At 56.1% G+C, this 24,921-nt stretch overlaps 5 protein-coding genes across 5 annotated transcripts; 3 read left to right on the plus strand and 2 right to left on the minus strand.

The window, feature by feature from the left end:
- Positions 1–774: 774 nt before the first annotated feature.
- RPS13 (40S ribosomal protein uS15) lies at positions 775–1,583 on the plus strand (the record flags this gene model as incomplete). Its single annotated transcript, XM_071057058.1, has 4 exons — positions 775–976; positions 1,042–1,074; positions 1,306–1,352; positions 1,410–1,583. 4 exons carry the CDS (start codon positions 775–777, stop codon positions 1,581–1,583), a joined length of 456 nt encoding a protein of 151 aa, XP_070913159.1.
- A 480-nt stretch (positions 1,584–2,063) lies between these two features.
- On the minus strand, positions 2,064–3,012 carry SDC1 (COMPASS (complex proteins associated with Set1p) component; the record flags this gene model as incomplete). The annotated part of the gene is made up of 3 exons (XM_071057059.1): positions 2,064–2,163; positions 2,306–2,718; positions 2,872–3,012. 3 exons carry the CDS (start codon positions 3,010–3,012, stop codon positions 2,064–2,066), a joined length of 654 nt encoding a protein of 217 aa, XP_070913160.1.
- Positions 3,013–3,291: 279 nt separating this feature from the next.
- MFIFM68171_01638 (uncharacterized protein) lies at positions 3,292–5,951 on the plus strand (the record flags this gene model as incomplete). Its single annotated transcript, XM_071057060.1, has 3 exons — positions 3,292–3,299; positions 3,404–3,832; positions 3,881–5,951. The coding sequence occupies 3 exons, from the start codon at positions 3,292–3,294 to the stop codon at positions 5,949–5,951; spliced, it is 2,508 nt and encodes an 835-aa protein (XP_070913161.1).
- Positions 5,952–8,843: 2,892 nt separating this feature from the next.
- Positions 8,844–9,839, minus strand: MFIFM68171_01639 (uncharacterized protein; the record flags this gene model as incomplete). Its single annotated transcript, XM_071057061.1, has 1 exon — positions 8,844–9,839. One exon carries the CDS (start codon positions 9,837–9,839, stop codon positions 8,844–8,846), a length of 996 nt encoding a protein of 331 aa, XP_070913162.1.
- A 13,091-nt stretch (positions 9,840–22,930) lies between these two features.
- Positions 22,931–23,875, plus strand: HAP2 (Transcriptional activator; the record flags this gene model as incomplete). Its single annotated transcript, XM_071057062.1, has 1 exon — positions 22,931–23,875. One exon carries the CDS (start codon positions 22,931–22,933, stop codon positions 23,873–23,875), a length of 945 nt encoding a protein of 314 aa, XP_070913163.1.
- Positions 23,876–24,921: the final 1,046 nt, after the last annotated feature.

Genomic DNA, 24,921 nt, shown 5'->3' on the forward strand with positions numbered 1-24,921 from the left:
TTACTAGCTACATAACTGCCACGAGTGTCTACAAATGAACCGAAAGACGTGCTAGAAACCGGAGTAAAACAGCGCTAAGAGTTAACCCTACGGAAGGCGTGGTGTGTAAAATCTGTCAAAGCACGTCAGCCTTGGCGCCATTCGGGGGGGTGGGAAGACGCGAAGTGTTGAATGCCAAAGAAATCAGAAGTCCGGTTCATTCATTGAACCCCGAAGGGCCCTAACATAAGAGGTACCAGAATTAAAGAGAATAGGTTGTTGATCATCAGGAGATATGGCGGGTGAGGTTGTTGGAGTAATGGATGAAACTTACGCTGAAGCTGAGCTCTCGAGGGACCAGTTCTGAGAGATAGTTATCCTTGCGTGAGCTGTGTTTGGTAAGTCACAATGAATACGTGGGATGCAGCCGTGAATATCCTCAGCCCGGAACCAGAGTCTGACCCGCGATTTTATCAACGAGCTGGTGATTGACTGCCTGTAAAGAAAGTGCAGGAGTTTGGTCGCTGGAAAAATTTCCGAATTAAATCCAAGAATTGCCCCACCGCTTGCGAGCTTGCGAAGTTGGAGGTCACACCTATCATCACGTGATTATAGTCCAGTACAAGTCCTGTCCAATCATAATGTGACCCTAGCCCAAGGCAATTTCTCCGCCCACAGCGAATATCGGTGGTAAATTTCGCAGACAAGCCAGCCGCCTCGAACCTTTGACAATCCTTTCGGCCAGCGACCAACGATCTCGACACCCGATCGCCGACTTCCACATCCACCGACAAAATGGGCCGTCTTCACAGCAAGGGCAAGGGCATTTCCAGCTCTGCCATCCCCTACTCGCGCAACCCGCCCGCGTGGCTCAAGACCACCCCCGAGCAGGTCGTCGACCAGATTTGCAAGCTCGCCAAGAAGGGCGCGACCCCCTCTCAGATCGGTGTCGTTCTCCGTGACTCGCACGGCATTGCCCAGGTCAAGGTCGTCACCGGTATGTTTTGCTGCTCGGAATTTGAAGCGGTGGTTGGGTGGTGCGCTGACAATGGTGCGACACAGGTAACAAGATCCTCCGGATTCTGAAGAGCAATGGTATGGATTGAGTGGTTTTCTTGATACGCACTGTGGCAAGGGATGGATATCCCACACGATGCGCGGAGTTGCCTTCGCTCGCGCGCGAATCCTTTCGACAGTCGATCGGTCGATTGATACAGAACCGACGTCCGCATTGGCCGCGGTACCGGGTCACGGAAGGACAGAAAAAGACGGGAATCTTTATGCCTCTGTTTGGTCAACCAGGCTGACAGAGTGATTGCATGACAGGCCTTGCCCCCGATATCCCGGAGGACCTGTACATGCTTATCAAGAAGGTATGGCTTGTCCGTCAGTCGCTTATGCGGTGATATGGCTAACCCCACCACCCCAAGGCTGTCGCCGTCCGCAAGCACCTTGAGCGCAACCGCAAGGACAAGGACTCCAAGTTCCGCCTGATTCTCATCGAGTCGCGTATCCACCGCCTGGCCCGCTACTACAAGACTGTCGGTGTTCTCCCGCCCACCTGGAAGTACGAGTCGTCGACCGCCAGCACCCTCGTTGCCTAAGCGAGGAGCGTGGAGCGAAGTCGAGCCGAAAGACGGGTTGGTAGTCGAGGTGCAGTGGGAAGGGATCATCTGGTTCTTTGCAGCTTTTGGCCCACCAGGTCAGGACTGGGCCATAGGAGTTGGGGAATGGAAAGGAAACTTGCATTCTAGAAACGCACTGCAATGGGCACAGAATATTGCCTGCCTCTCGCGCAAAGAAGCTGCGTGCGAGCATAGCAAGCGATGATGATGATGGCGTAGAGGAACATAACAATGCAACTGCATTACTCCTCTATTCCGGCCATGCCAATACTGCATTATGTCATGCCATGGAGTGGTATCTCATCAAGCCCGTGATTTCAGCCTCCGATTCTTTTCCCCGAAAACTCCGCTCCTTTCCGTTACCCAGACCTAGCTTTCCTTTTTAAAGGACAAGTTCGCCTTCCCCAGTCATCACGCATCCGAATTGTCCATGAGTTCCAACGGTCCAACCGGGCTTCCCTACACCATAGAATTCGGGTTGCCTCCTCCCCCTTGACCCTCAAGCTCCTTCGACCGCTGGAGTAGATACTCGCCTAGCACACGCAGGGGGTCCTTTGGCCTGTAATTTGTTCGAGTTAGCACCAGCCCTCCTCCATCCTTCTCCTCCTCCTCCTCCTCCTCCTCCTCCTCCTCCTCCTCCTCCTCCTCCTCCTCCTCCTCCTCCTCATGCTATTCAATGGCAGGGAAAGGGAAAAACTCACTGATCCCTCGCGACAATCTTCATCCCTTCCAGCAATACCCCCGTAATCTTGCTGTTGATGTACTGCCGCACCGGCGCGCCGTGGGGCGCTGCTTCCGACGGCATCGCGAAGCCCGCGCCGGCGCTGGTTGTGCTGGTTGCGGGCTCGGGGTGGGCCGAGGCTGCGCGGGAGGTGCTTGCGGCACGTTGCTGCTGCTGCTGCTGCTGCTGCTGCTGCTGCTGCTGTACTAGTAGCTGTTGTTGCTGTTGTTGCTGTTGGTCGCTGGGAGGCGGGATGGTGGGGACCGGAACGGGGGTGATCGTGTGCCCTTGGGCTGATCCTGGGATCGGGATCGGGATTGGTGTAGTCGACAGGCCTGCTAAGGAAGAAGAGGAGGTTGTGGGTGGGTGTGGTTGTGGTGGCGCTGAGGGGCCCTGATGGGGGGGTTGTTAGTTTGTGGTTTCGGGGGAAGAGGGAAGAGGAAGAGCGAGATGGATAGGTGAAGCTGGAAATAAAGGAGTCAGGGTATGGGTGGGGAATTGGGTGATAGCACTCTGGTCTTTGTCGGAGCCTGGAAGAAAACATACAGCTGTCGCTTGGTCGGCGGGGGCATCTGTCATGGGGATATCGGCAGCTTCGGGGGGCGCGGGGCCGCCATTGATAGCTTCTGGCTGGATGTTTGCATTTCCCGTTCCTGCGTCAGGCGGGTTTGTAGCTTGTTCTGACATGATTCCAAGGTTCTGTAGCACAGATGACAATTCTGGGACAAACCCGCGATGCGAGAGTTGATGTTTGACATGGTTCGGAGGAGCCCCACTGAAGCTTGGGTAGCCCCACTTCGAATCGCGGAGTCACGGGAAATCGCGTTCAGGGCAGCGAATTGGACAAGAACCCAGTCGCGCTGTGCCCCTTCTGCCTGGTCAGCCCTAGGTTGATTCTCCCTACCGTGACTGGCCGCTCGTTGGAAATCACCATGAGAGCACCCACGTTCCATTGCCCCTTCAGCAATGGATCGGTTTGTCCAGAGACTAGCAGTCCAGTCCATTCGGACAGGAGGTCACAACGGGACCATGAACAACGACCCATAAAGAGGCCTCGGCTTGCGGAGCTTAACGATAGTGACGATGCAGATGAAAGCTCGTCACGGACGTCCGCCGATGGCAATGATGAAGACCGTTCAGACTGCGAGAGGCACAGCTCAAATCTGGACAACGCGTCTGGCGACGTGGAGGTTGTTGATGGTGATGGCCCGTTGATGCCACGGCACCAGACAGCATTCGAAAGCTCATTGCCTGCTGTTGCCACAGACAAGGAAGCCGTGGAGGAATATGAAGCTATGCGAGCTTCCCAGACCTCGCAAGACGGCACAGATAATGCATCTGCGCAGACAGAGAAGCGTCACTGGGTCCAAGGGAAAAGTTCTATTTATGTCGACGCATTTAACCTCGCCCTAGACACCGTCCTGGAAGACGAGGCGCATCTCTTTGACAGCAAGGAGAAGTGTGTGTTTGAGCAATGGAGAGGCTTAAGCTACGAGGCTCAGTATCTGTTCGTCATCCTGTCTCCCTTGTTGTTCAACTCGACTAATACTTGCAGTTATGTCCGTCTATTCTTGCGCAAGGCTGCCCTGTGGCATCGCATCGATCGCCTAGGCTATCACAGCGATATCTCTGATATCAGCGCTGCCATTGCCTGCCTGCTCGAACCCCGACCACTCCCCGATAACGGGCCCAGTTCTCGATCCGACGATGAACATATGGATGCAATGCAGGATTGGTCGCTGGGTAACCGATTTACCTTTGCCGACAATTCCGAATCTTGTATCAAGAACGTAGAGGAGGCTGCTTCCTTGCTGAGTCTCGACGAACTGAAAACGCTTGCGAAAGAAGCCAGAGCACAGGGGAACAACAAGACCGACCTCCTCAAGGCGTTCTGCCGCGCAATTTCCCGTCAACCGGGCCTCGTAGCTTACGGTCTGCGACGGTCAAGCACGAACGAGTCAACAGACTCGAGCGTCCTCGAATTCAAAGAGGAAAGGCCTGGGAAACCAGACGCAAATCGAAGCACACGCTTCTTAAACAAGATACTTGCGATAACAGGGCCCCTCATCAGGCTGTCGGAGCCGATCTTCAAGCTATTTGAGCGTGTACATCTGGTCTTTTATCGGTCAACCGAGTGGACGGAGAAGTCGCTCACGACAATCATTCTGGCCAAGATCGCGAGACGTAACTTTCCCGAGTATATTGTGTGCCGGTCATCTAACATTTTCACATCCCGACGCCATCTCCTCGAATTCGAACTCTCGATGAGGAAGGAGTTTGAGTTGGACAAAATCCTCGAGTTCAATGGCCCGCCCGGCGAGGAGGGATTCCGCAAGGTCTTGGACATATTTGCGAGCATTTCGACCCGCTGGAGAGAGCTTATCAAGGAGGAAAGCCACCGAGAGGCACACGTGTACGAATTTGGCGAAGGAGCATATCTGCGTCGATTCAACCCCGGCCACGCGTTCACACGAATTGCGCACAAAGCAGCCCACGTTTTAGGGCGTCTTCACCGATACAAGGAGGAGCACGAGCTCCTCACGGAGCTGCTCAACCAGCACCTCTTTCACCCGGCCCGTCGCGGCTCTTGGTACCAGCGCAAAGCATTACTAGAAGAGCGGTACATGTGGCAGGTTGATTCAGACCTTGTCTCGGCCGATCCTGATGTGCGGAAGAAACACTGGCAGCGAATCGCCGTGACTACCTGCGAGGCCGGTCTCGAGGACCGCGACTGCCATCTCATCTACCACTACGATCTACAGAAGCGCCTTCTCAAGCTTGAGAAGAGGTTGCGTGTCCCGCGCCGTCTTCAGCATGATTTTGGCCATGTGAAACTACGCGAGCCCGAAGAGCACATCGTGAAAGGTGTCCAATTGGTCCGTGACGACCCGGATGCCAACCGCCAGGCCAGTCGCGGGCCAAGTACCAAGACCATATGGCTTGATGAACTAGGTGGTCCAGGAGAAGACGGCCAACCCCTCCAGGTCAGCGTCGAGGAGATGTGCCTGTCGTATTACCGCAGCCAGGGCTGGAAGGGATACCACAGCGAGGGCGGGATTCTTCGAACCCTCTTCGCCTATCTCTTCTTCGACGTGCTTTTCGTCTACGTCCCCAACGTCTTCCAGACGGCTTACCAAACATGCCCACTCGACCTGCACACGGATGCCTTTTACCCCGCTCGTGCAAGCCAGATAAACCACCGGCTCGTGGAGATTGGGAACGGCGAGGCCGAGCGGATTTTGCGGGAGGCCCATTCGCGGGAATACGACCGCCGCACTTGCGTCGTGGGTCTAAACTGGGACTTTGATCTCGAAGACCTGGTCGAACTAGTCAACTGCTTCGATGGCGGGGCGCTTGCTTCCGTGTGCAAAGTCATGGCCCAGGAATACAAGGCTCGTGGAAGTGGCGTGCCGGACCTTGTCCTATGGCGAACCGATAGCAGCGAGTCGCAAGCCGACAACTCCAGCATCAACGGCCGCAAAGGGGAAGCCATGTTTGCCGAAGTGAAAAGCGCCAATGACCGCCTCAGTGACACACAACGCCTATGGATCAACGTCCTAACCGGGGCAGGGGTTCGCGTCGTCCTCTGTAATGCGGTAGCGCGAGAGGTGCGAGCCGTAACTTGATCAGGGAACACATCTTTCTCGTTCGTGCTGGGTGACGGCTTTCCCGACAATCAGCCCACAACAACGTCAAAATTAGTATCACTCCGCTGTTGACCGCGACATGTAGACTCCCCCGCTCATTGGGACGTCTCTTTTAACGGACATCTCCATGGCCCGTACCACTCTGGACCACTCGTTGGTAATACCTTAATCAGGGGCATAGGAACATGGGCACGCACGTGGGAAAAGCGGGAGACTGAAAACACATCCCAAATATAGAAGAACCCCAGAAGAATCTGTTTCGAAACGTTCTTCGAGACGCGCAGGTGTACATCCCGCCCACACCAGCCGTGACGGGAGCCCCGAATTGGCGTTTCAGGTTGGAATCATGCATCAAGTGAACACCATCTTTTCCCCCGGACCCCGGAGTCACCTGCGACTTTCGCGTCACAACTTTTGTTGGAGACACAATTTGGGCAAAATACCCGCTCTGATCATCGAGCCATGCCCCCCTCTTCCTTCCTCCCCCCCTTGAGTCCGCTTGAGGCTGATGGTTCGCGATCGCGTTCTGCATGCAAACGGGCGGCCAAGTTATCGGCCGCCGCCAATCGGATGTGCTAATTGCCATGAGCATCTTACTGGCTGGGATGCGCTGCAATATTGCTACCACCGCTGCTCTGCAAGTGGTCGCACACCGACAGCCGCATTTTCTCACCTTGCCCTAGGTTCTTACACGACACGGTGTCAGCCGGCGTCAGATGCACGATGCAGTAAGTGTCGTGCAGGAGTTTTGATGGACTTGCAGGTACCAAGCCAACATCGGAGCAGGCCTCCCGTGTCTTCTCCTTTGGGGAGAAGCGGATTCACTGGTGAGAATACTGGCAATGAATGAGCGACTCGCCGGTGAAGCGACTGCCTGTGTCTCGCCGTGATCTCTGCCTTGCCACTGATTCCCAAACAACCTCCCTTGGACGTGAACATCCCGCCCCTCCGTCCTCGCCCTAAGCCACCAAGACACACAGTCCGATCACCGTCATCCGCAGCACAACACCACACAGAAGAAACTCGGACAAGGCCCAACCTGCTTCTCCCGCCGGGCGCTTAACCGCCCGTCACGCCCACACAGGCATCCACCAATCATTGGCCACGAAGAAGCCCCGGTCTCGCTGCACTGCAGTGACGACACCCCCAGCGAACCAAACGGCAGAAGGAAAGTGGACAAGGCAGGGATGTGCCCCGCCTCCAGGGCGTGAGCGCTTAGCAACGCGACCGGTCGACCATTCACGGCCCGCGGGGCCTGTCAAGGTCGACCATGCGGGCGGATTGCGCTAGGCCAGCCCAGGACTCAGGAGGTTGCGCCTTTGGCTTGCCGCTTTTACGATTGTCGGGCCCGCGCGTCTGATCCTTGGGAGGCAAACCGTCTTTCGCTTTTTTGCCCACTTTGTCTGGTGCTTGTGTCAGCCATTTTGAAGGGGCATCTACGCCTAGAGCGCCTAGTGTAGAGAGCAATTGTGGCCGTTGCCGTGACTGCTGATGTTCGAAAAGTAGAATTCGGATCTGTTTCGCAGAGAAGGTCTTTGAGCCTGCGCCTGTGCCAGCGCCGGCAGCCTCACGGGCCACATCAAGATCGCCATCCCACCAAGCAATCAACTTGGGCAATCTAGGCAATCCACCGGTAAATCCCACAATTTCGCGTGTCCGGCAGCAACGCTCGGGTCCTCCATCCTTGCCTACCTCATACTAGTGTCCTGCACAAAAGAAAGCACACACATAAGGCCCACAGACACGGCGGCCAACAGCGCGGCCAACATGAACGCAAAATAGAGAACGAGTGGCCTGTCTAACAGCCACGTCAGACTAGGGAAAAACAATCAAAATCATAAACAATCAAGTAGTACCAGAGAGCCAACTGCATAAACCACAAAAACACATGCGGTGCGATATCACCATCGCAATGAGTCACAAGGCATGGCACAGCACCAACAGCACAACAACGACAACAGGAATGACTGCTTCTGGCAATATGGTCCATTCGAATTCCATCTCAGTTCTCTCTTCCTTGCTCGCTCAGTATGTACGAAGCTACCCGAAGTAACCATCCTTCCCGAGAGCCGAAGCAAAGGGGGGGGGGAAATCTGAGGAAATACAAATAAAAATATAAAAAAAAAGAGAGACAAAGCAAAAATAAAAAAATCCCTCACTGAAACATTGGTATCGATAATTGCTATCCCATCCAACCACAAGTGGTGAATATGTACATGTACCACGACCAAAGGGAAACACAATCGAGGTGAAAGTGATTTGTAAGACGCCGCCAGCAACGCCAGAAAACTCCGTTGGCCGATCCTCTCTCCCTTTGCAAATTGCATTGCGATTCGTAAATAAAAAAAAAAAAAAAATAAAAAGTCCAACCAAATCCCTTCCTTCAGCGCAGCGTTCCACTTCGCTCACTTTTCGCTGGTTCCTTATTCTTGTGGCCCTTCCCCCTTCCCATCTGTCCATCCATTGACGCCTCGTAAATGGAAAAGAAAAAAAAAAAAAAATCAAGAGACCGTCATAAGCCTCCAATTTGCGGTGCCCTCTTCGCTCCGTTGGGCGCCACGCGGGCTGTATCCGTACGAGGCTGGTATTGTGTTGTAGTTGGTGGTGGTGGTGGTGGTGGTGGTGATGTTGTTGTTATGGTTATTGTTGTTAAAAAAAAAAAAAAAAAAAAAAAAAAAAGGGAAAGAAAAAAATAAAAGTGTCGCAGGCGAGATTTCGCTCGGCTAGTGTAGTAGTAGTTGGTTCAAATGGTTCAAGGCGGCGGTGTCCAGCGCGGTGGTTAGCCCGTCACTTCTTCCCCCGCCTCTCAAGACAATTATCCTATCCTCCGAGACCGATTTCGTCCCGCTATAAAGCTTTCCCTCGCCAATTTCATGACTTGACCGCCGTGTCAGGGTCAATCTTTCTCCGCTTCCCCTTGGGCGCGGGCGCCATCCTAGGGGTGTACGTCACCGTCCTCGTGACGACTTCGCGGATGTGCCGTATGCTCGACCTCGAGTCCCTCTTGACGTGTCCGGGGGTGCTAACCGTGGGGGTGTCTGGCGCCGCGGGCCGCTTCGAGCCGGGCGCCTCGGCGAGCCTCCTCGACTTGAGCGCGGCATCCCAGTCGAAGACTGACTTCACCGACGCGGTGCTAAGTGGGGACCGCGGCGAGTAGAGGCCCGAGGTTGAGATGGCGGGTGAGGGCGGGATCTTCATGCTCGGGAACACAGTAGGCCCCGCGGGCGGCGCAGACAGGGGGCATTTGCTGGAGCCGCGCGGCGAATGCGGCCGCTTGATCTCGATAGGGGCGGGCTTCGGACTCCTTGTGCTTTCCTTGGCCTCTTCTTCACACTCGCAACTAACCTCTGTCCGTGCGGTGGATGGCGCGCTCTCGATCTGCTCGCCTTTTTCCTTCTCCGAGTCGTCTGATTCCACAGAACCGCTGCTGGCGGTGCTGGCGGTGCTGCTGGCGCTGGCGCTGGTGCTGGTGCTGCTGTTGCTGAGCGTGCTGCTAGCCGTGCTTGTCCTGTTCAAAAGAGCCTTCCCTGTTTGCGGTGGTGAAGCGAGACTTGGCGAGACCAGCGACATGCCCTTCAGGAAATCCAGGTAGGCCACCGGCGGTGTGATGGGCGTCTTCTGCAGATCATGCTCTAGTTTTAGCGTGGCGCTGAAGGGCCCGGCAGAGGGGAGCCCGGCTGAAGGCAGACCGGAGGAAGGGATCGGGTCCCGGAATGCTGATGTCCGTGAGATGGCAGATAGAGGCGTGTTTCCAGATATCGCCGAGGGGAGCGACACGGCCGAACGGAGCTCGGAAGCCGACCGTGGTATATTAGGGAAGTTTGCCGTGACAGGCGTCGACAGCTTGAGGGCAGGCTTGGAAGACATGATGGCGGCTTTGGATACCAGACAGATGTCAAGGTAGGCGGGATGGAAGGGGGGGGGAAACGGCCGACGTTTGTCTTCTGCCGGCGGGGACGGGGTGTGTCGTACTGCCAGTCGGCTCACCTTGCGGATGGCGGGCGAGAGGAGACCCGGCAGTTTGGGGGGGGAGGGGTGGGAGGGGGGAGGCCGAAGGTGACAGGAAGGTGGGTGGTCGACGATTATATGAACAGGGTGAACAGAGCGAGTGAACAGACGGAGGAAGGTCCGCGCTCTAAACAGGATGTAGAAGTGATCCCCCGCGGGTGGCTGGCCAGGATGAGGTCCCTGGCGCCGTGATCCTTGTATCCCTGGATCCCGGAGCAGTGGGCTGGCGCACCAGGGCTTGGGATCTATTTGGTGCTTGCAATATCCGCGAGAGTGTCAAACAGCAGCCAGTGCTGTTTCGTTTGTCGAGAATCGGCCCGCCTCGACGCTTGGTGGGGTGTAGACGTCAGCGATCTACGGCTGTTGCAGAGTGCCAGCCAGTCGCGCTCGAAAGGTGTCACCTATGAAAGATGGGTCAACTTGCTGCTGGATATGTGACAGGAAAAAAAAGTAAAATAAAAAATAAAATAAATGTCAGGACGAGAAGCTGGCATGGGCGTCGCAGCGAGGGGATGGGCGGACAGCGCACCTCAAGTCGCGAGGGGCTTAAAGCAGCGGGCAAATCAGAGAGATGAAGCCAGGGTGGGGCGGTCGCTGGCAAGCGAGAAGCGACTACGCGACAGGGGTCTCGGGCGGCAATGAAGTGTGCTGAGATGTGGGAGTTGCTTTGGTGTGACTCGGGTTGCAGCTGGTCGCCCGTGTCCTTTTCCCGCGCCTCGACTACTTCCCGGCGCTTTTTCACCCTCTTTCGCCTCTACTCGTTTTGGAAAGAGCGAAGAATAGAGAGAGGGGATAGCAGCCCTTGACCAGGGGTAGGAGCTGGAGATGAGGTAATAACGAGAATGCATGCACTTACAGCCTGCTGAGCTGGGGGGCCTGGGGAAGGTCTAATATCCCGCGTGCCGCCGAGGGCCTACACGGCGAGGAGGGAAAGACGGGGACGGGGAATTTGCCCACTTGACCGGGATCAGACGAGTAAACGGGGCGGGTGTGTTCGATGGGCTAGTCTGTTGATTTGCGGGATGGGCAAACCTTAAAGGACGCCCGTCGTCACTGGAAATTGTGGGTTGCGTCCGATTCGCAGAATCGGAGAGCAACAGAGAAAAAAAAAAAAAAAAAAATTCCCCGAGCCCCAGGACTGTGGACGATGCTTGGTGCTGGCTACGCGCGACCAAAGCCACGACGGCGGATCGTGACGGCGTCGGTATCTCTACCGGCGGGGAGGGGGGCTGGTCGGGGATGCCGCGTCTGATTGGCGGTGAGTGATGGAACCCGAGCAGGGATGGGCGCTAAAGTCATATTCTTAGCACAAGATGTCCTGATTGGCCAGGACTTGCCGCTTACCAGATGGACGTCAACCCGAGCTGATGGCAGCGACAGGTTCTCGATGTCGATTCCCGTGATGAAGGGGTTCTGGAGACCGCCGTCGAGAATAGAAACTGTAAACGGCCGAGATGAGCGCTGGACTGGTGGTCTTCCTGCCACGGCGACGGGGCGGAGAGGCGGAAGGGCTGAAAGATCGAAGCCGAGATTAAGGTATGCTCAAGGGGCCAGCCTGTGGATGAGCGCTTCGACAACCCTTCTAGAACTGCGATCCCGGCGGCGCAGTGCGTCAAATTCGCACCGGAGGCAGGGCGAGTTGGTGTTGGACAAGAAAATTCGGTTCTCTTGTTGGCCCGGTGCGATGGGAACTTACACATTTATGTTTCCTTGGGGGCCCTGAGTATAACCGCCCGCTCGCCTCGGCGCACCCAGACGTACTCGTGAGCGGGTAAACTTCTGCATGCCGTTCGAACTCGGCAGCCATCGTTCAGAAAAAGCCCAGCGGAGCGCGCGCTATCAAGGCGCATCTCCGGCGGGGTAAACCCCCGGCTTCGTCGACTCCCTCTCGCCGGGAGACCAAGTGGCCCTCAGTCCGCGAAACCTCTGATTGCAACCGCGCTTATTGCTAGCTCCCGTAAATTGCGGACCCGCTGGTCGGCCCTCTCCCGGCACCCCGCGCGGTTGTTGACGCGCTTGCAAGAGCGAGCCCGGGCTCCGCGGCTTCTGTTGGCTGGCGCTTTTGGACTGTCAGATTCGGTACGTATCGTGTGGCTGCCAGGAGTAAAACCATTGGCTCGCCATCCGGATCTGTCCCAGATTGCTTCAGTCCTGGGAATTATGACATAGAGCGCGCGCCTGCCTCCCGGGTAACACGGTAGCACTGCGTCCACACGTATTTTTGGTGCCGGAAAGCTGACTCGGTTGAGTCGATGGCGGTTGGCTAGCTGTCCTGCGATACGGCCTCATCGTCCCCAAGCATGACATCCACTGACAATCTTCCAGTGCAGCGTCCCAACAAATCCTGGCCACCGATCGTGTCTGGCACGACATCAGTCCCTTTGCCTGGGCACCTTGGGTCAATTTGGGTGGCGGGGGTTTGCTTGCCACGACGATACGCATCTCAATGCGCAAGCTCCATTGGCCTGCCGGACAGGTAGCCGCCGTTTGTAGGTGGCTGCATGGAACATCTGCCCGACATCGTCTCGCCACCCGGCTGCACCATGCCAGTGATACAGTAGCCGTACTCTCTGAGCGGCGTCCCCGTGTTTAATGACTCCAGGAAACGGTGCGGCGGAAGTGGCACAGTTCTTCCACTTTTTCCAGAGGCTATCCATCCCCGGTTCCCCTCTGTTAAGACGGATTCGCAGCGCTCGGAGGATCCCGGCGGATCCAGACGCAGTCTCCAAGCCAAGAAGTACACATGGCGGCAACTCGAGTACGCGTGTGTCTGGCTCCTTGCTCGTTGACATTCTCCTTGACTTAGGCTTTCTACACCACTTTAGGCCGTGTATGAGTTTCACTAGGCGGAGCATATCGCTACGCTTGCTGGGAAAGCCATCATCCTCCGTCGCTTGCAACCGAGGGCGCCTAGCTCTCGGACACGGATGTGTAACCGCTTCTCTGGTGTAGGCCTGCAGAGGCCGACAATTCCGGCCAGCTATGCACGGTTGGTAGACGCCTATCGGCCCCCTCCCCCCACAGGCTCCTTCACCGCGGGCCCGTCGTGAGGTAGAGATGGTATTTCCGTGCCAGGGGCCGTGCCAGGGATCAAAGACTCTCGCTAATTTTCCGCTTAGAATGATGTGAGATCGGGTAGTCGTTGTGTTTCCCATCCCAACATCTTGGTCTCTGTGTACCCCTAAACCCGCCACAGCTCTCTGGTCTGGCTCCTTTCCGGGCCGTTACTGGAGAACTTGGACATTCTGAAGAAAGTGTGGAGTCCCGGTTGCTGATACCCGTGGTTCGAAACCCGGATGGCGCGATTTGAAAGATTTGAGTGCGTTCCGGTCACACGCTGCCCCTTTGCTGGATGCCGAATCTCGGGAACGAAGAGAACCCGCCATGCGTTGGCGTGGTGAGATGTGTCGCCCGCATCTCCGGGGAACCCCCCAAAAACTGCCTGGTCACTAGCCGATTTATCACAAGGTGTCTTCCACATCCCATCACGCTGGCGGCCCAGTGATGACCGTATCTTATTCCCCAGCCAAACTGGTGGACCAACACAGCGGCGAAGTCAGAGTGGCCACCCGCCCGCCCCCAGGGCCCCGGCAGACCTGAACCCCCAAACACCTCGTTTGTTCTGGTTAACCGGATACGTCAACGGGACGTAGATGGAGGTCGAATCCGTGGCACCGTCCTGGGACACTGTTGCCCCCATCCCGCCCAACGTCCTGATGACATGGTTCGGTGTCCTGGCCGGAGCAAGGATTCCCGTTATTCGTGTCTTTTCTGTTGCAACCGTTGGCTTCTGGGTTATAAAAAAATGATGATTATGTGGAGATGCCCGTTTGGTTAGATTGTCGGGGTGGTCGGTAGTCGGTGCGGCAAACGACTATCTCTTCTCCTTTGCGGTGCGCTTCGTAATGATGCCTGTCCATGTCCCTATCAGCCACCGCATTGTTAGAAGAGGCACATTCATGATGGTATGTACTGCCTAAAAACGGGCTCGTCGGCGGCGTCCGAGGTTCCATGGTCGCGTCCGCAAGCCTGGGCCCTCAAAGGCACTAGTTGGAGTCGAGGCAGGTAAAAGGGTCTAACGTTTCCAGAGTGGAAACAAAATGACAGCGTGCCCCGTGGCGCGTGTGTTGTGTGAGGGACGGCATGATGGCCGTGTCTGTTAGTGAGATAGACCTCGGAAACAGCTTCCTGCAGAGACTCGGACATCGGGAACTTGAACTGAAGTTCACCAAAGGCCTGGTACCCAGGTACATGTACCTTAGGTATGAGACAATGCGAATCCTGGTCCGGTCACTGGGATTGCTGGTGGTTCGATCAACGTAGCTCATTTGGTCCTCTGCTCTGCTCCACTCAATTCGTCGATTAAGACTTGCCGCGTCCGTAAGCTCGCGTTAGGTGCCCCTGTTTGTTGCTACAGGTGCCTGTCTCGTAGTTCGGAGATGCTTTGTCAAGCTTGGGGGCTCGTTTTTACGATAGGCCATCGACACTAAAGTAGGTGCGCTCTTTACTGTCGGGAATACCCTACTTCTCTCGCCGATCCTTGTCTCCAGCAGGCACAACTTGGTCGATATCGTTATGTTGGGGATCTCGTCCGGGATGGGTACGGTAATGTTAAGCGGAAAACGGCAAGGTACTCAGCTTCGTAGTGGCTTTCAGCTTGGTTCAAATCAGTCCAGGCTGTCATTCCGAGCTGTTCGCTAGGAGAAGAGAGTTACAAGCCTGTTTGCTGAGGCATGATATGTCGGCACTGTTACATACTACGCACCATCTAGCGTTAACAGTCTAGACCTTTGGGTGCCTCCATGCGGCACTACGCACCTGGTTGCTACAGACGGCTCTCGAAATTTTGGGCGCGAGCGCACGGCCGTAGGAGTGTTCTCGTTCATCAAACCCGCCACCGTGACGTCGCTCTCAATACGGAACTGCTGCGGCCAAGGAGCTGAATCACGCGTGATAGTATGGATCAGACAATGTTGAGCAATAGTGGGGACCTTATTGCTGTCGCTCGACTGGCATGATCATTCGTGTCGAGCCAATCCCCCAACAGCCTCACCGAGCGAGCGAATGAGACTCCGCCACCAGTCGGGATCCTCCCTACTTGTCAGAATCTGGAAATAGAGGGCCACTTCGGTGAAAGCGTGCACGCAGCGTACACCTCGTTCCCTGAGTACGGATGTCTCGGCGTGCTTGCGACGCTCTCAGCCGCGGCGTTCCGGGTTCTCAGGGGCCAGGCCTTCACCACCCCTGGGCAGACTCGTAGAATGCAATATCGGCTTTATTGACGGCCTTAAAATCTTGTGAAACCAGAGGTACCCCACTGAGATAACAGATCGGATGGTGTTGCCGCTCCTCCCAAATCCAAGCCTGTTGTCGAACTCGAAGATCAGGGGCGCGCCACCTCGATGGTTGCCCGCATGATGGCTCTAGTCATCTGATTTAGCTGTCATAATCAAGGTCCTAAAATGGTAACGGATATGGAGCTGACGGTTGTTTATAACCTTCCTCGCAGTGCCGAGGTTTCTAAATGATCAAATTGTGCGCGGCAACCTCCCATCAAACTCTTCCACCTTCGAACTCGGCCTGAGTGTGCTCTTGAGGGCAGCCAATACCACACCCCCCCCTTTACTAACGGGGATCGTGGAGGATCAAATATCACACAGCACTCCAAGTAGATGAATTTAGTCTTGGGCCACGACGTTGGGACGCGACAATCATGCCGTTAGTTCCTCATTCTCCATGTCATGGCACCAAGAATCGGCTGTGTTGAATCCTTGGAGGACGGAGACCTGTTTCCGGCACCGGCGCTGATAGAACTTACGAAACCCGGACGCATTGAGATAGTGGCATCGATGTTTACCGGCCCAATGCGTGTCTGCGAAGCAGGCTTTGGCCGAGGCACTCGCCCATTGTCGACTAAGGCCAGAAGGTCACCCCTTTCGGACTTTTCCAATGGTGATAGAATACGCATACATTACTGCTACCTACCAGGAGCGTGTACCGGGAAGTAAATCGCGCAAGAAGGCCTCAGCCGTAGATACGGAAGGGCACACAGGACGCGGAGAGGTCCAGAGCGCCGATTCGTGTTGTCGTGGTTCTTTCAGGGGCTACACACCCAAGAGCGGCCGCGCAACGGAAATACCCGCGTAACAGTCAAGTGCAAGTACGAGCTCTGGATACGGACATTCTTGCCTAGGAACTTCTTCAATACGGGGCATCTGGGCCTGCAAAGACGCCAAGTCAGCCGTTGCTGGGAGAAGCATATTACTTCAACCGTCTGAACCCTGACTAGGGCTAGAACCGGTTTCAGGGTGGCTAAGCAACATCATGACTGTAAGGAGCTTCTCGACTCTCAAACGTTGTTTGCGCTCATTGCCGGGATCAGATTGCCCAGCGGCGAAGACCACTGGCGATTTCCTCCGTCGTTAGCCTCCTGCACCCCAGATCGTGTGTAATGCGGAGACGCCGCGTCTTCATTCTTCACCATGGGCCACTTGACTGGCTTGCCGATGCCCGGCGGGGCCGAGATCAGCAGGCTCAACAGAGTCGGAGAGAAGTCGAGCCCGTTGGCAGTCCATGACCACAAAACGGCCTTCTTGTTCGAGAAGCACCTCCGTCAACATCGGAATTCCCAATCAGGTCATTACACCATGTCACGCCGCGGCTGAGGTGCTAACATGGGCTTATGATCTAGTGCAATACTAGCCCTTGTCCAACCGCGCAAAGGAATCTGAGACGAGGCTTTGCGGGACTAACCCATCGGACATCTAGAGCCTTGGCGGCGGACTGTGATCGACGTGAAGGGAACCGAGGCTTCCGTATCAGGCAAGCACACGCCCATGCCGTCCAAAAGAAGAAGACGGGACTGGACTCGGAAACGGTCTACGCCCCGGATGTGGGAGCAGTGTTGTAAGCGCCGACCAATGCCCACTCGGCCAGACCATCATGAGTCGTAGACAAGCGACAACCGCCAAGAAATGGGAAACGTGCGGCGGCGGCGGAGGAGGCGAGTAGACCAAGTATTGACGGTGGGGAAACGACTCGTGCGACTCGTTCTGCGGTCGAATAACAGCGCAGAGGTTGAGCTTCACGCTTTCATTCGCCCAAGAGCTTCATGCCGGACAGGGGTGAGCTCGTTGCCCGAATTGGCAAGGTAAACTAAACAGCTCCTGAGACCTCATGGGTCGTCGGAAGAGGCCCAGACATCCCAACATGAAAGATGGCATCAAAGACAAAGAGATCGGCAGTTGGGGCAGAAAGCAAGTTTGGGATGAACGGCGGGACGGAGGACGGGTCCGTGCAAGACTACACTATGCTGGGCTCGACTTCATCGGTCGTCATCGCACATCATAGCATCTCTCATCTTGGCCATCATGGTGATGACAGGCCAAACCCTGTCGTCGTCTCATCGGATACAGAGCGCCATAGCTCCCTGCATCCACAAAATCTGGGGTAAAGTGCAGGCTAGGGAACGGGAACAGCCTCGTGCCCGAGACTGCTTGGGGCCAAGACCAGGTAGCGTCCCACAAGCGTAGATCTTGACACGGACGTGACAGTGATGCCTATTGGTGAAAGGAGATTCGACTACTACAGTACATTACAACAGTACGGCTGACAGTCCGTCAAAAGTGGGCAGTCCCCGGTTCCGCGCCATGCGATGCGTGCCGGCCGATCCCGCACATGCGCCTGGCCGACGTCCTGCGCAAAAAGACGGTCGAGGCACTTTAGCGGGAGAGAAGAAGCCGGATCCTGCGGGGGAGGGAAAGGGAGGTGGGGGAGTGAGATTACACCGAGCCAAAATTGTCCTCAATGCCGCTCGCCAGTGCTCGCCAGTGCTGACCTGACTATCGCTCTCTCGACTATGACGGCAGAGGTTGCGCCGAGTGCGCGCCTCGGGAGATGAGGGTTGAAATGAGACCGTCGAGGAGTGAGGAAATGCGACATTACAATCGACCAGGGTGCCCCCCGCGACGCCTGGTTTCGTCGCGCGGTCGAGAACGCGGCGGTTCTAGATGAAACGATGAGGAACTTTGTGGAATGATGGGAGGGGTGTGCAAAGGCCGCGCGAGAAGAGACGCTGTGGCTGCATCGCGTCGATACATGGCGGAGCTCCCCCACGATTTGTTGATAAAAAGGCCAGTGAGCTGCTGGGAAAATGCCCAGTCGACCTCTCTCAGCTGCCATTTTCCAGCCATTCAGAACCGGCAGACGCCTACATTTTGGAGCCTTCTCCTCCAACGGATTTCGAGCGCCTCTCCATCGTCCCGCCAAGCCCCAACGTGCCCTCCCAAGCCCGTCAGCAGCCGAAGAGTCCTGCGGGGGCGTGGCGTAGGCTATGCCGACCAGCTTCCCACACGGCCGGCAGACACATCAGACAACTCATCCTGCGTTTGGATGATACATTGTGTCGTCACCTGATCGGAATCGGGAATTCATGCAAAAGAGGAGCCCTTGGGTCCCTTCGTGTTTGCGATATATGTTATTGTCAACTTATTAATAAGAACACCGAGTAAGTGGAGCAAAGTTCCTTCCTTCTTGGCCCCCGTCTCTTGTCATTCTCAAGCATCTCGATGCGGAAGCAAGGCCGAGGGCCCAGGTGCCACCTCGCAGCCTGTCCCGCCGCCCGCTTGGGCGGTGATCCGTACTGAGGCGAGGCAAAATTCGGGGCGTTTGCCAGAGGACAGGGACCTGGCCAAGTGGTAGGCTATGGCTTTGGACTGTGGGAATTTGTCTGGGCTCTGCAAGCACCGGCGAACAGCGCGAAACAGCGCAAACAGCGCAAACAGCACGATTGACCGCCTCCGCGCGCCGATTTGGGCCCCGATTTGGGTGCGCATGCGACGAGTGAGACGGGGTGGTCGGGTGGAAATGTGGGACCCGCAGACGCGGCTGGGTCTCTCAGCATTGGCCCACACCGACTTTCTTGGGCTGGAGGCTGGTGTCCCGAGCCTGTTCTACACTACACCACCCATGATGTGCTGGCCTCGTCAAGCCCCAACTTGGCACGCCCACCCCCCCCCCCCCCCCCGGGTCTGGCACCTGCGGCCAAACTCCCCTGTTTGCCTTATCCAGCGCGTGGCAAAGCCGGCCTTATGGGGCACAGTTGTGGACGTCAACCATATCGATTCCTTTCATGCCCTTGTTTAGTATCCCCAGACTTCCAAGTGAACAGTCAAGGGGGGTTTGCCAAATGTAGTGTAATGGGCTGACAATTTGTCCCAGAACGAGTCCGGGCGTCTACCGGATTCTCCGCAACTGAGGACTCCGAGCCCTTTATGTGACGCTGCCCGGGCTAAATTTAGGCTTGCTCGAACAGCACAGCAGCACAGCAGCACAGCAGCCGGAAGCCGGAAGCCACGAGCTTGCTCGTCAGCAGTACGGGAAAGGTGAGCGCAAGAAACTCTGGATGCCGATCGCCGGTGACGAAGCCAAGATCCTCGTTGTCCCAGGCCCAGCAGATCCTGTCGGTCAGCTTCTTGTACCGTCCCAACTCGCCTTAGTAGGGCCGGCGCTATCGCTGTCGGTTCCGACGTGGAGGGATTCGGCAGTCAGTTTGCGCTGCTGCAGATGTCTGTGTTCCCAGTAATAACAACTTTCATGCTAGTAGTTCCTACCGACGAGGAGAACGCGTTACGGTACCCGAAGCCGGGCCCCAAGATCTTGGGGAAAGACCGCAGTTTATTACGCCCAATACGTACCGTATCCAGCGCCGCCTTCGACCTTTTCGTAGCCGGCAGTATCTCGCTTAGCGAACGGCCTTGCCCACCGCTTTGCGTCAAACGTCATCCACACAAATCACAGCAGGAAAGAGGAGAAGGCCGAGACAACCTGCAGTATCCCGCTGGCGTGGGAGTATCGTGTTTTGCTTTTTCTCTTTTCTTTTTCTCTTTTCTCTTTTTTCCCCCTTGTTTTTCTTGTCTTTTCCGTTCTTCTCATTTGATTTCTTTTCGCATCATTGCATTTATGTGGACTTGGTGATTAGTGACTCCTGATCGTTTCCGAGGCGGTCGACGCGTTGGGCTGTGGAGGCGAAGAAGCACGCGTTTGCCCGTAATTTTCACCGCTGCCTTCAGGTTCCTGCTTTCCGACCTTCGCAGGCACGGGCCTTGCCCCGCTTTCTTAACGACACCCTCCTTTCTCCTCGGGACCCCACCCTTCGACCCCGCCAGCCACCTGGGAAGTCCTTGACACTGCAAAATCCTCTTCGGGTGCCCCACTTTCGCTAGCTGATTCATCCAACCAAATCCTAACGTTAAAGAAGTCAGTCCGCTCCCTCAAATCATCGTTCGGCTTTCCTTCGTCTCTCCTCCTTTCACTCGCACAACCAATCAAGCACCCAATCACCCTCTCCACCATCGAGCGTGCCAACGAGGGGGCAAAAGCCGACCCGACAGCCCAAAAATTTCATCAAATCAACGGCCGCCTTCCATCTCAAAGGCGACGCTTTCGTAGTCCAATTAGGACTGGCAACTGCACACAGGCATCGACCCAAAAAAAACCTTATTGCATAAGCTCATTCGAGTGCTTGTTCGTGTCGCTTATTTTCTTAATCCGCTCCGAGTTGGATTCGCAAGCCCATCGGCCCGCGTGCAAACGCCGGCAAACGCGCACGACAGCGAAGGTGGGCCTTCCTCGCAACATTCAAATATTTGACAAGCGCGGCACAGGCCAGCTCTGGAACAAAGTCAGACAAGGTACGTTTAGTTAGCCCTTTCTTTTCTTTTCTCTTTTCGGTTTTTTTTTTTTTTTTTTTCTCCCTCTCTGCGTCCGAACCCGGCTGTCATCCTTTCATCGGGACTATCCGGCGGAGCCGCCGCGCATAAGGGCGGTTCTAGCTGCCCGTTTAGCTTTGCAGGGGCTCTGGCCTTGCTAACATCCAGCTCGTGATGCAATGCAAAGCCCCAGCCCCCGCCATGCCTGCTTCTCAGCCAGCCCCCTTTCGTGAACAGGATGATTGCGCGGATATCAGAACCACATTTGAGAGACAACAAGCCCACTCACACCTCGTCACAGGCTGCCGCTTAGATCGACTCGGGGTCGGCAAGATCGCCTTGTACCCACTCCTGGGAAATACTGGGCTCCCAAAAGCAGCTCTAGCTCACCCTTGTCCAGCCAGTCATCGCGCGCGCGCAAACCGACAACCCAAGACCTGGGAGCAACAGGAATAGCAAATCAGCACAGGGTCCAGGCAACCTCAAGAACCGCAAAAACACCATCAGCCGGGAGACCTATCATATTCTCATCATTGGCCCTAGTCCGGTCCCGTGATAGCTTCTGCCTGCGGAAGGCACTTGAGACCATCTCTACGGTGTTCAATCAACAACGGCACCGTCGCAGACCTACCTAGCCGCCCGTCTAACCGCGGCTCCTCAATTGTTGGCGTAAGTATCTCTTCTTCTGCAGCTTGTTTCCCGTCTCTCCCACATTGCTTTTCCTTCTCCGGACGGCGCGTCTGGTCTCCCGCGGCTGCACATCATATCCAGACCAATCTTCGTTCCGGTGCAAGAGGTCATCTACCCTCTTTGTGTACCCGGCGATACCCACCATCGTCTGAGGTCACTCCCATCCTTTCTTTTCGTCTCTCAGACCAGGACAGCGGGCGGTTACACGGTCAGTGTAACGCCGCTTGCTCAGTGGCACCCTACGGATCGTGGCATCCCGGAGACGGTGCGTATGCGCCTCTAGTTCTTGTCCCCGTCCCGAGCGATGATGCACCAAACCCCTCACATTTTTGGCACACTACATGCAAACCACCCTGGTCCCCTGGGCAAAGGTCATCTCGATGTCGTGCCCCGGGCTTCCTCTTCCTCTACCCCCATCTGCACTCGCCTCTAGCCGCAGTTTTAGAAACAGCAGCGGGGGAAAGGTTGGCCGTACGCTGCGGATTTTGCTGCGCCTGAGACCTCGGAGCAGCCTCTCCATTCTGCAACGCCTTGTGGCCAAACCACACATCGGGCTGCAGCCTCGACTTTACAGTGGTGGATAGGCAGTCGGAATCCGCACAGCTTCAATCCCTTTCTCCCCAACTCAGAAGCCCGATGGCTCCCTCATGTCTTATCCCGGTTGAATTCCCTCCATACCACTTTTGGCGCTGCTGCCCAGACTGGTTTGGAGCGATGTGCTGGTTGACAAGGTGGGCCTGGCTCGTGCATATTCCGTCATGCATGCCAGCGCATCAAACCGGCCCTGGCCCGAGGCGCCGACAAGAGCGAAACTGCCCACCGCTGCAGCGCCCTTCCCCTTCGCATCATCCAAGCCTCTTGCTTCTCCTACCCCATGCCTGATAGCAGAGAGCTAACGCCCTGAATTGGTAGATCTGGTACCTAGACAATAGCGGTCCACGGCAAAGCCCCCGGTGCGGTAAACCCGTCGGGCGCGTTCGGTAGGCAAGCCTTTCCGACCTACAAAATACCAAACCTGGCGTCGGTCAGTCGGGATTACAGGCAACGTCTCTCGCGACGTAGCAAAGTGTCTCCTCACGCTCCCCGTCGGTCCTCACGTGGCTGCGCTTGTCCACGCCATCCCCCGGGAGAGGCCTTGGACTGAGCCACCCAAGTTTCGCCCCGCGCGACTACATCAGCTTGCATATGCTGCGGTGCGACCAATTCCGCAGCACCCCCCCTACCATCTCATCGAGTGCCAGCGCATCACTCCAATAGATTGGGTGCACATCCAGCCCAATTCACAGGTACCAAAGTACCTTTTCTGATTGTCAGTGCGCCTGGGTGCCCAAATAGATCAGGGCTTTGGAAGCTTTATCAGCGGTTCTTGGACAGCTTTGGGATCAACCCGAGTGGTAATTCTCTGTGTTGCTTCCCCATCATTGAACCCTTATCAGCGCTCCCGCTCCCCGCAGCCGGCTCCGCCATAATCGGCTTGTTTCCCGCCATCGCAACCAGAGCAACGCGACTCTCCGCGTCACTGTTCGGCGCTTCGTCGGAACCTCTCCGAGGATGATGGAATACGCACAATACCAGCAACCGCAAAGCGCACACTCACAACCACACATTCAGACGGGATATCCGAGCTCTGCAGGTGGGAACAGCATCACCTCGCCGTCCCACAACCTCTCCCAAACATCACCGATCCTTCCTTCGCAACAACACCAACCCTCGCCCACACAACCCCACAACATGTATCAGACACAGTATACGGTACCCCAACAGAACATGCACTATGGCATGCCGGGGATCCAGGCCGCGGCCCTGGCCGCAACTGCTGCTGCGTCGGGATCCTCGTACCCCTACATGTCGTCAGACCCGAGCCTGCAGCAATCGCCAAGGATGTCTGGCGTCAACGCGAAGAAGGACTCTAGGGCAGGGCCGCGGTCGCCGCAACAAATCAACAACATGCCTCAACAACGGCGGCTTAGCCAGGTCGCGAGTCCCGGCGTCCCGAACGCGCCGGCGATGATGAACCACGGCCCTCGCTCGGCAGTACCGCCGCCCATGACCGCCGCACAGCAGATGCCCCCGCCTCAGTCGCCCGAGATGCCGTCTGGCGCCGTGGAAGAATCCCCCCTTTATGTCAATGCCAAGCAGTTTCACCGGATCCTCAAGCGCAGGGTCGCCCGGCAGAGGCTGGAGGAGGCGCTTCGACTGACTAGCAAAGGTCGTAAGCCCTATCTCCACGAGTCGAGGCATAACCACGCGATGCGGCGGCCCCGTGGCCCTGGTGGACGGTTCTTGACAGCCGAGGAGGTCGCCCAGATCGAAAGAGAAAAGGCGGCAGCAGCGGGTGGAGAGACCAAGACGGAAGCCACGGAGCAGCCTGCAGCAACCAAAACAGCGACAGGCGCGACGAAACGCAAGTCCGAAGGCGCCTCAACTAGCACGCCGTCCAAGAAGACAAAGAGGGTGGCATCGAGCCCCGAGGAGGAGGAGGACGATGATGAGTGAAGAGACGGCCGGCGATGTTAGCAAAGACAAGGAGATGCGTTTGAGCTCTATACCCCCTGTTTTCATATGTCCAAGAAAGGTCATGAAGTTATGACAGCACCCTACTCTTGTTTATCTACAGCGGGATTGTGAGCAAACGGAACAAACTTTTTGGCGAGGAGTCTGGCGGTTGGCGAGAATGTGCGTTTTACTTTTTCTCTCAGATTGGGCAACACCTCGTACCTTTGGTTTTTTTACCTGTCGGGTTCTGCAGCGCGGTTGCGTGGTGAGCACGGCGGGTCTCGGTCTGGCCCTCGCTCTTTTCTTTTTTCTCTTTATAAAAGGCGATTTGTGGCTTTTGGTCTTGTCTCGGTTGGCGAAGCGGCTCCTTTTCGCATTCCCTCTCTTTTCCGATCGATACCACATACACTTGGCCTCACAGCATCTCAGCTAGCGAGCTACAGCACATAGCATCATGGGTACGCCGGCCCCTTTTTTGGAAGGCTGGCTGGATTTATGGCGGCGGGACGGGGAATGGGTTGGCAGGGCGGAGAGGATGGGACGGCACTCTCTTTTCTTTCTGTTGCTGTCTGACGGGAACGGGAAGATTGTTCGCATCACGGATTGAATGGGTTATGAAGGATACCCCGCGTTTGTGATTTTGCGTTTTGCGCTTCTATATCCTCTTCTCTACCATCTTATCTTTTACTCATCTATATCCCCCCTCCTTTTTTTTCTCCCTTCCTTTCGGCAAGGATGCCTTGGCATTTGGCCATTTTGTGCGCACCCTAGCTTGCGCGCGCATGCGCGCGCGAGAGAGAGAAAGAGAAGAGAAAGAGAGAGAGGGAGGGAGGGAGGAGAGCGAGGAGAGTGAAAGATGGAATATGGTCTGGTCACCTACACCCTACCCGCCGGCTGGCAGAACGATACGGGCGAAGATGGGGAGATATCGAGAACGGGAATACTTGGAGAGAAGAAAAGTCGCAACCACCAAAGACAAAGAACAAAAAGAAGTATAACGGCTGTGGGATGGGACGCAGTGCCCGAAACGTGCTCGCTGCAGATCC

Source organism: Madurella fahalii (genome assembly GCF_045866475.1).
Source record: "Madurella fahalii IFM 68171 DNA, scaffold_1, whole genome shotgun sequence".
Taxonomy (NCBI): domain Eukaryota; kingdom Fungi; phylum Ascomycota; class Sordariomycetes; order Sordariales; genus Madurella; species Madurella fahalii.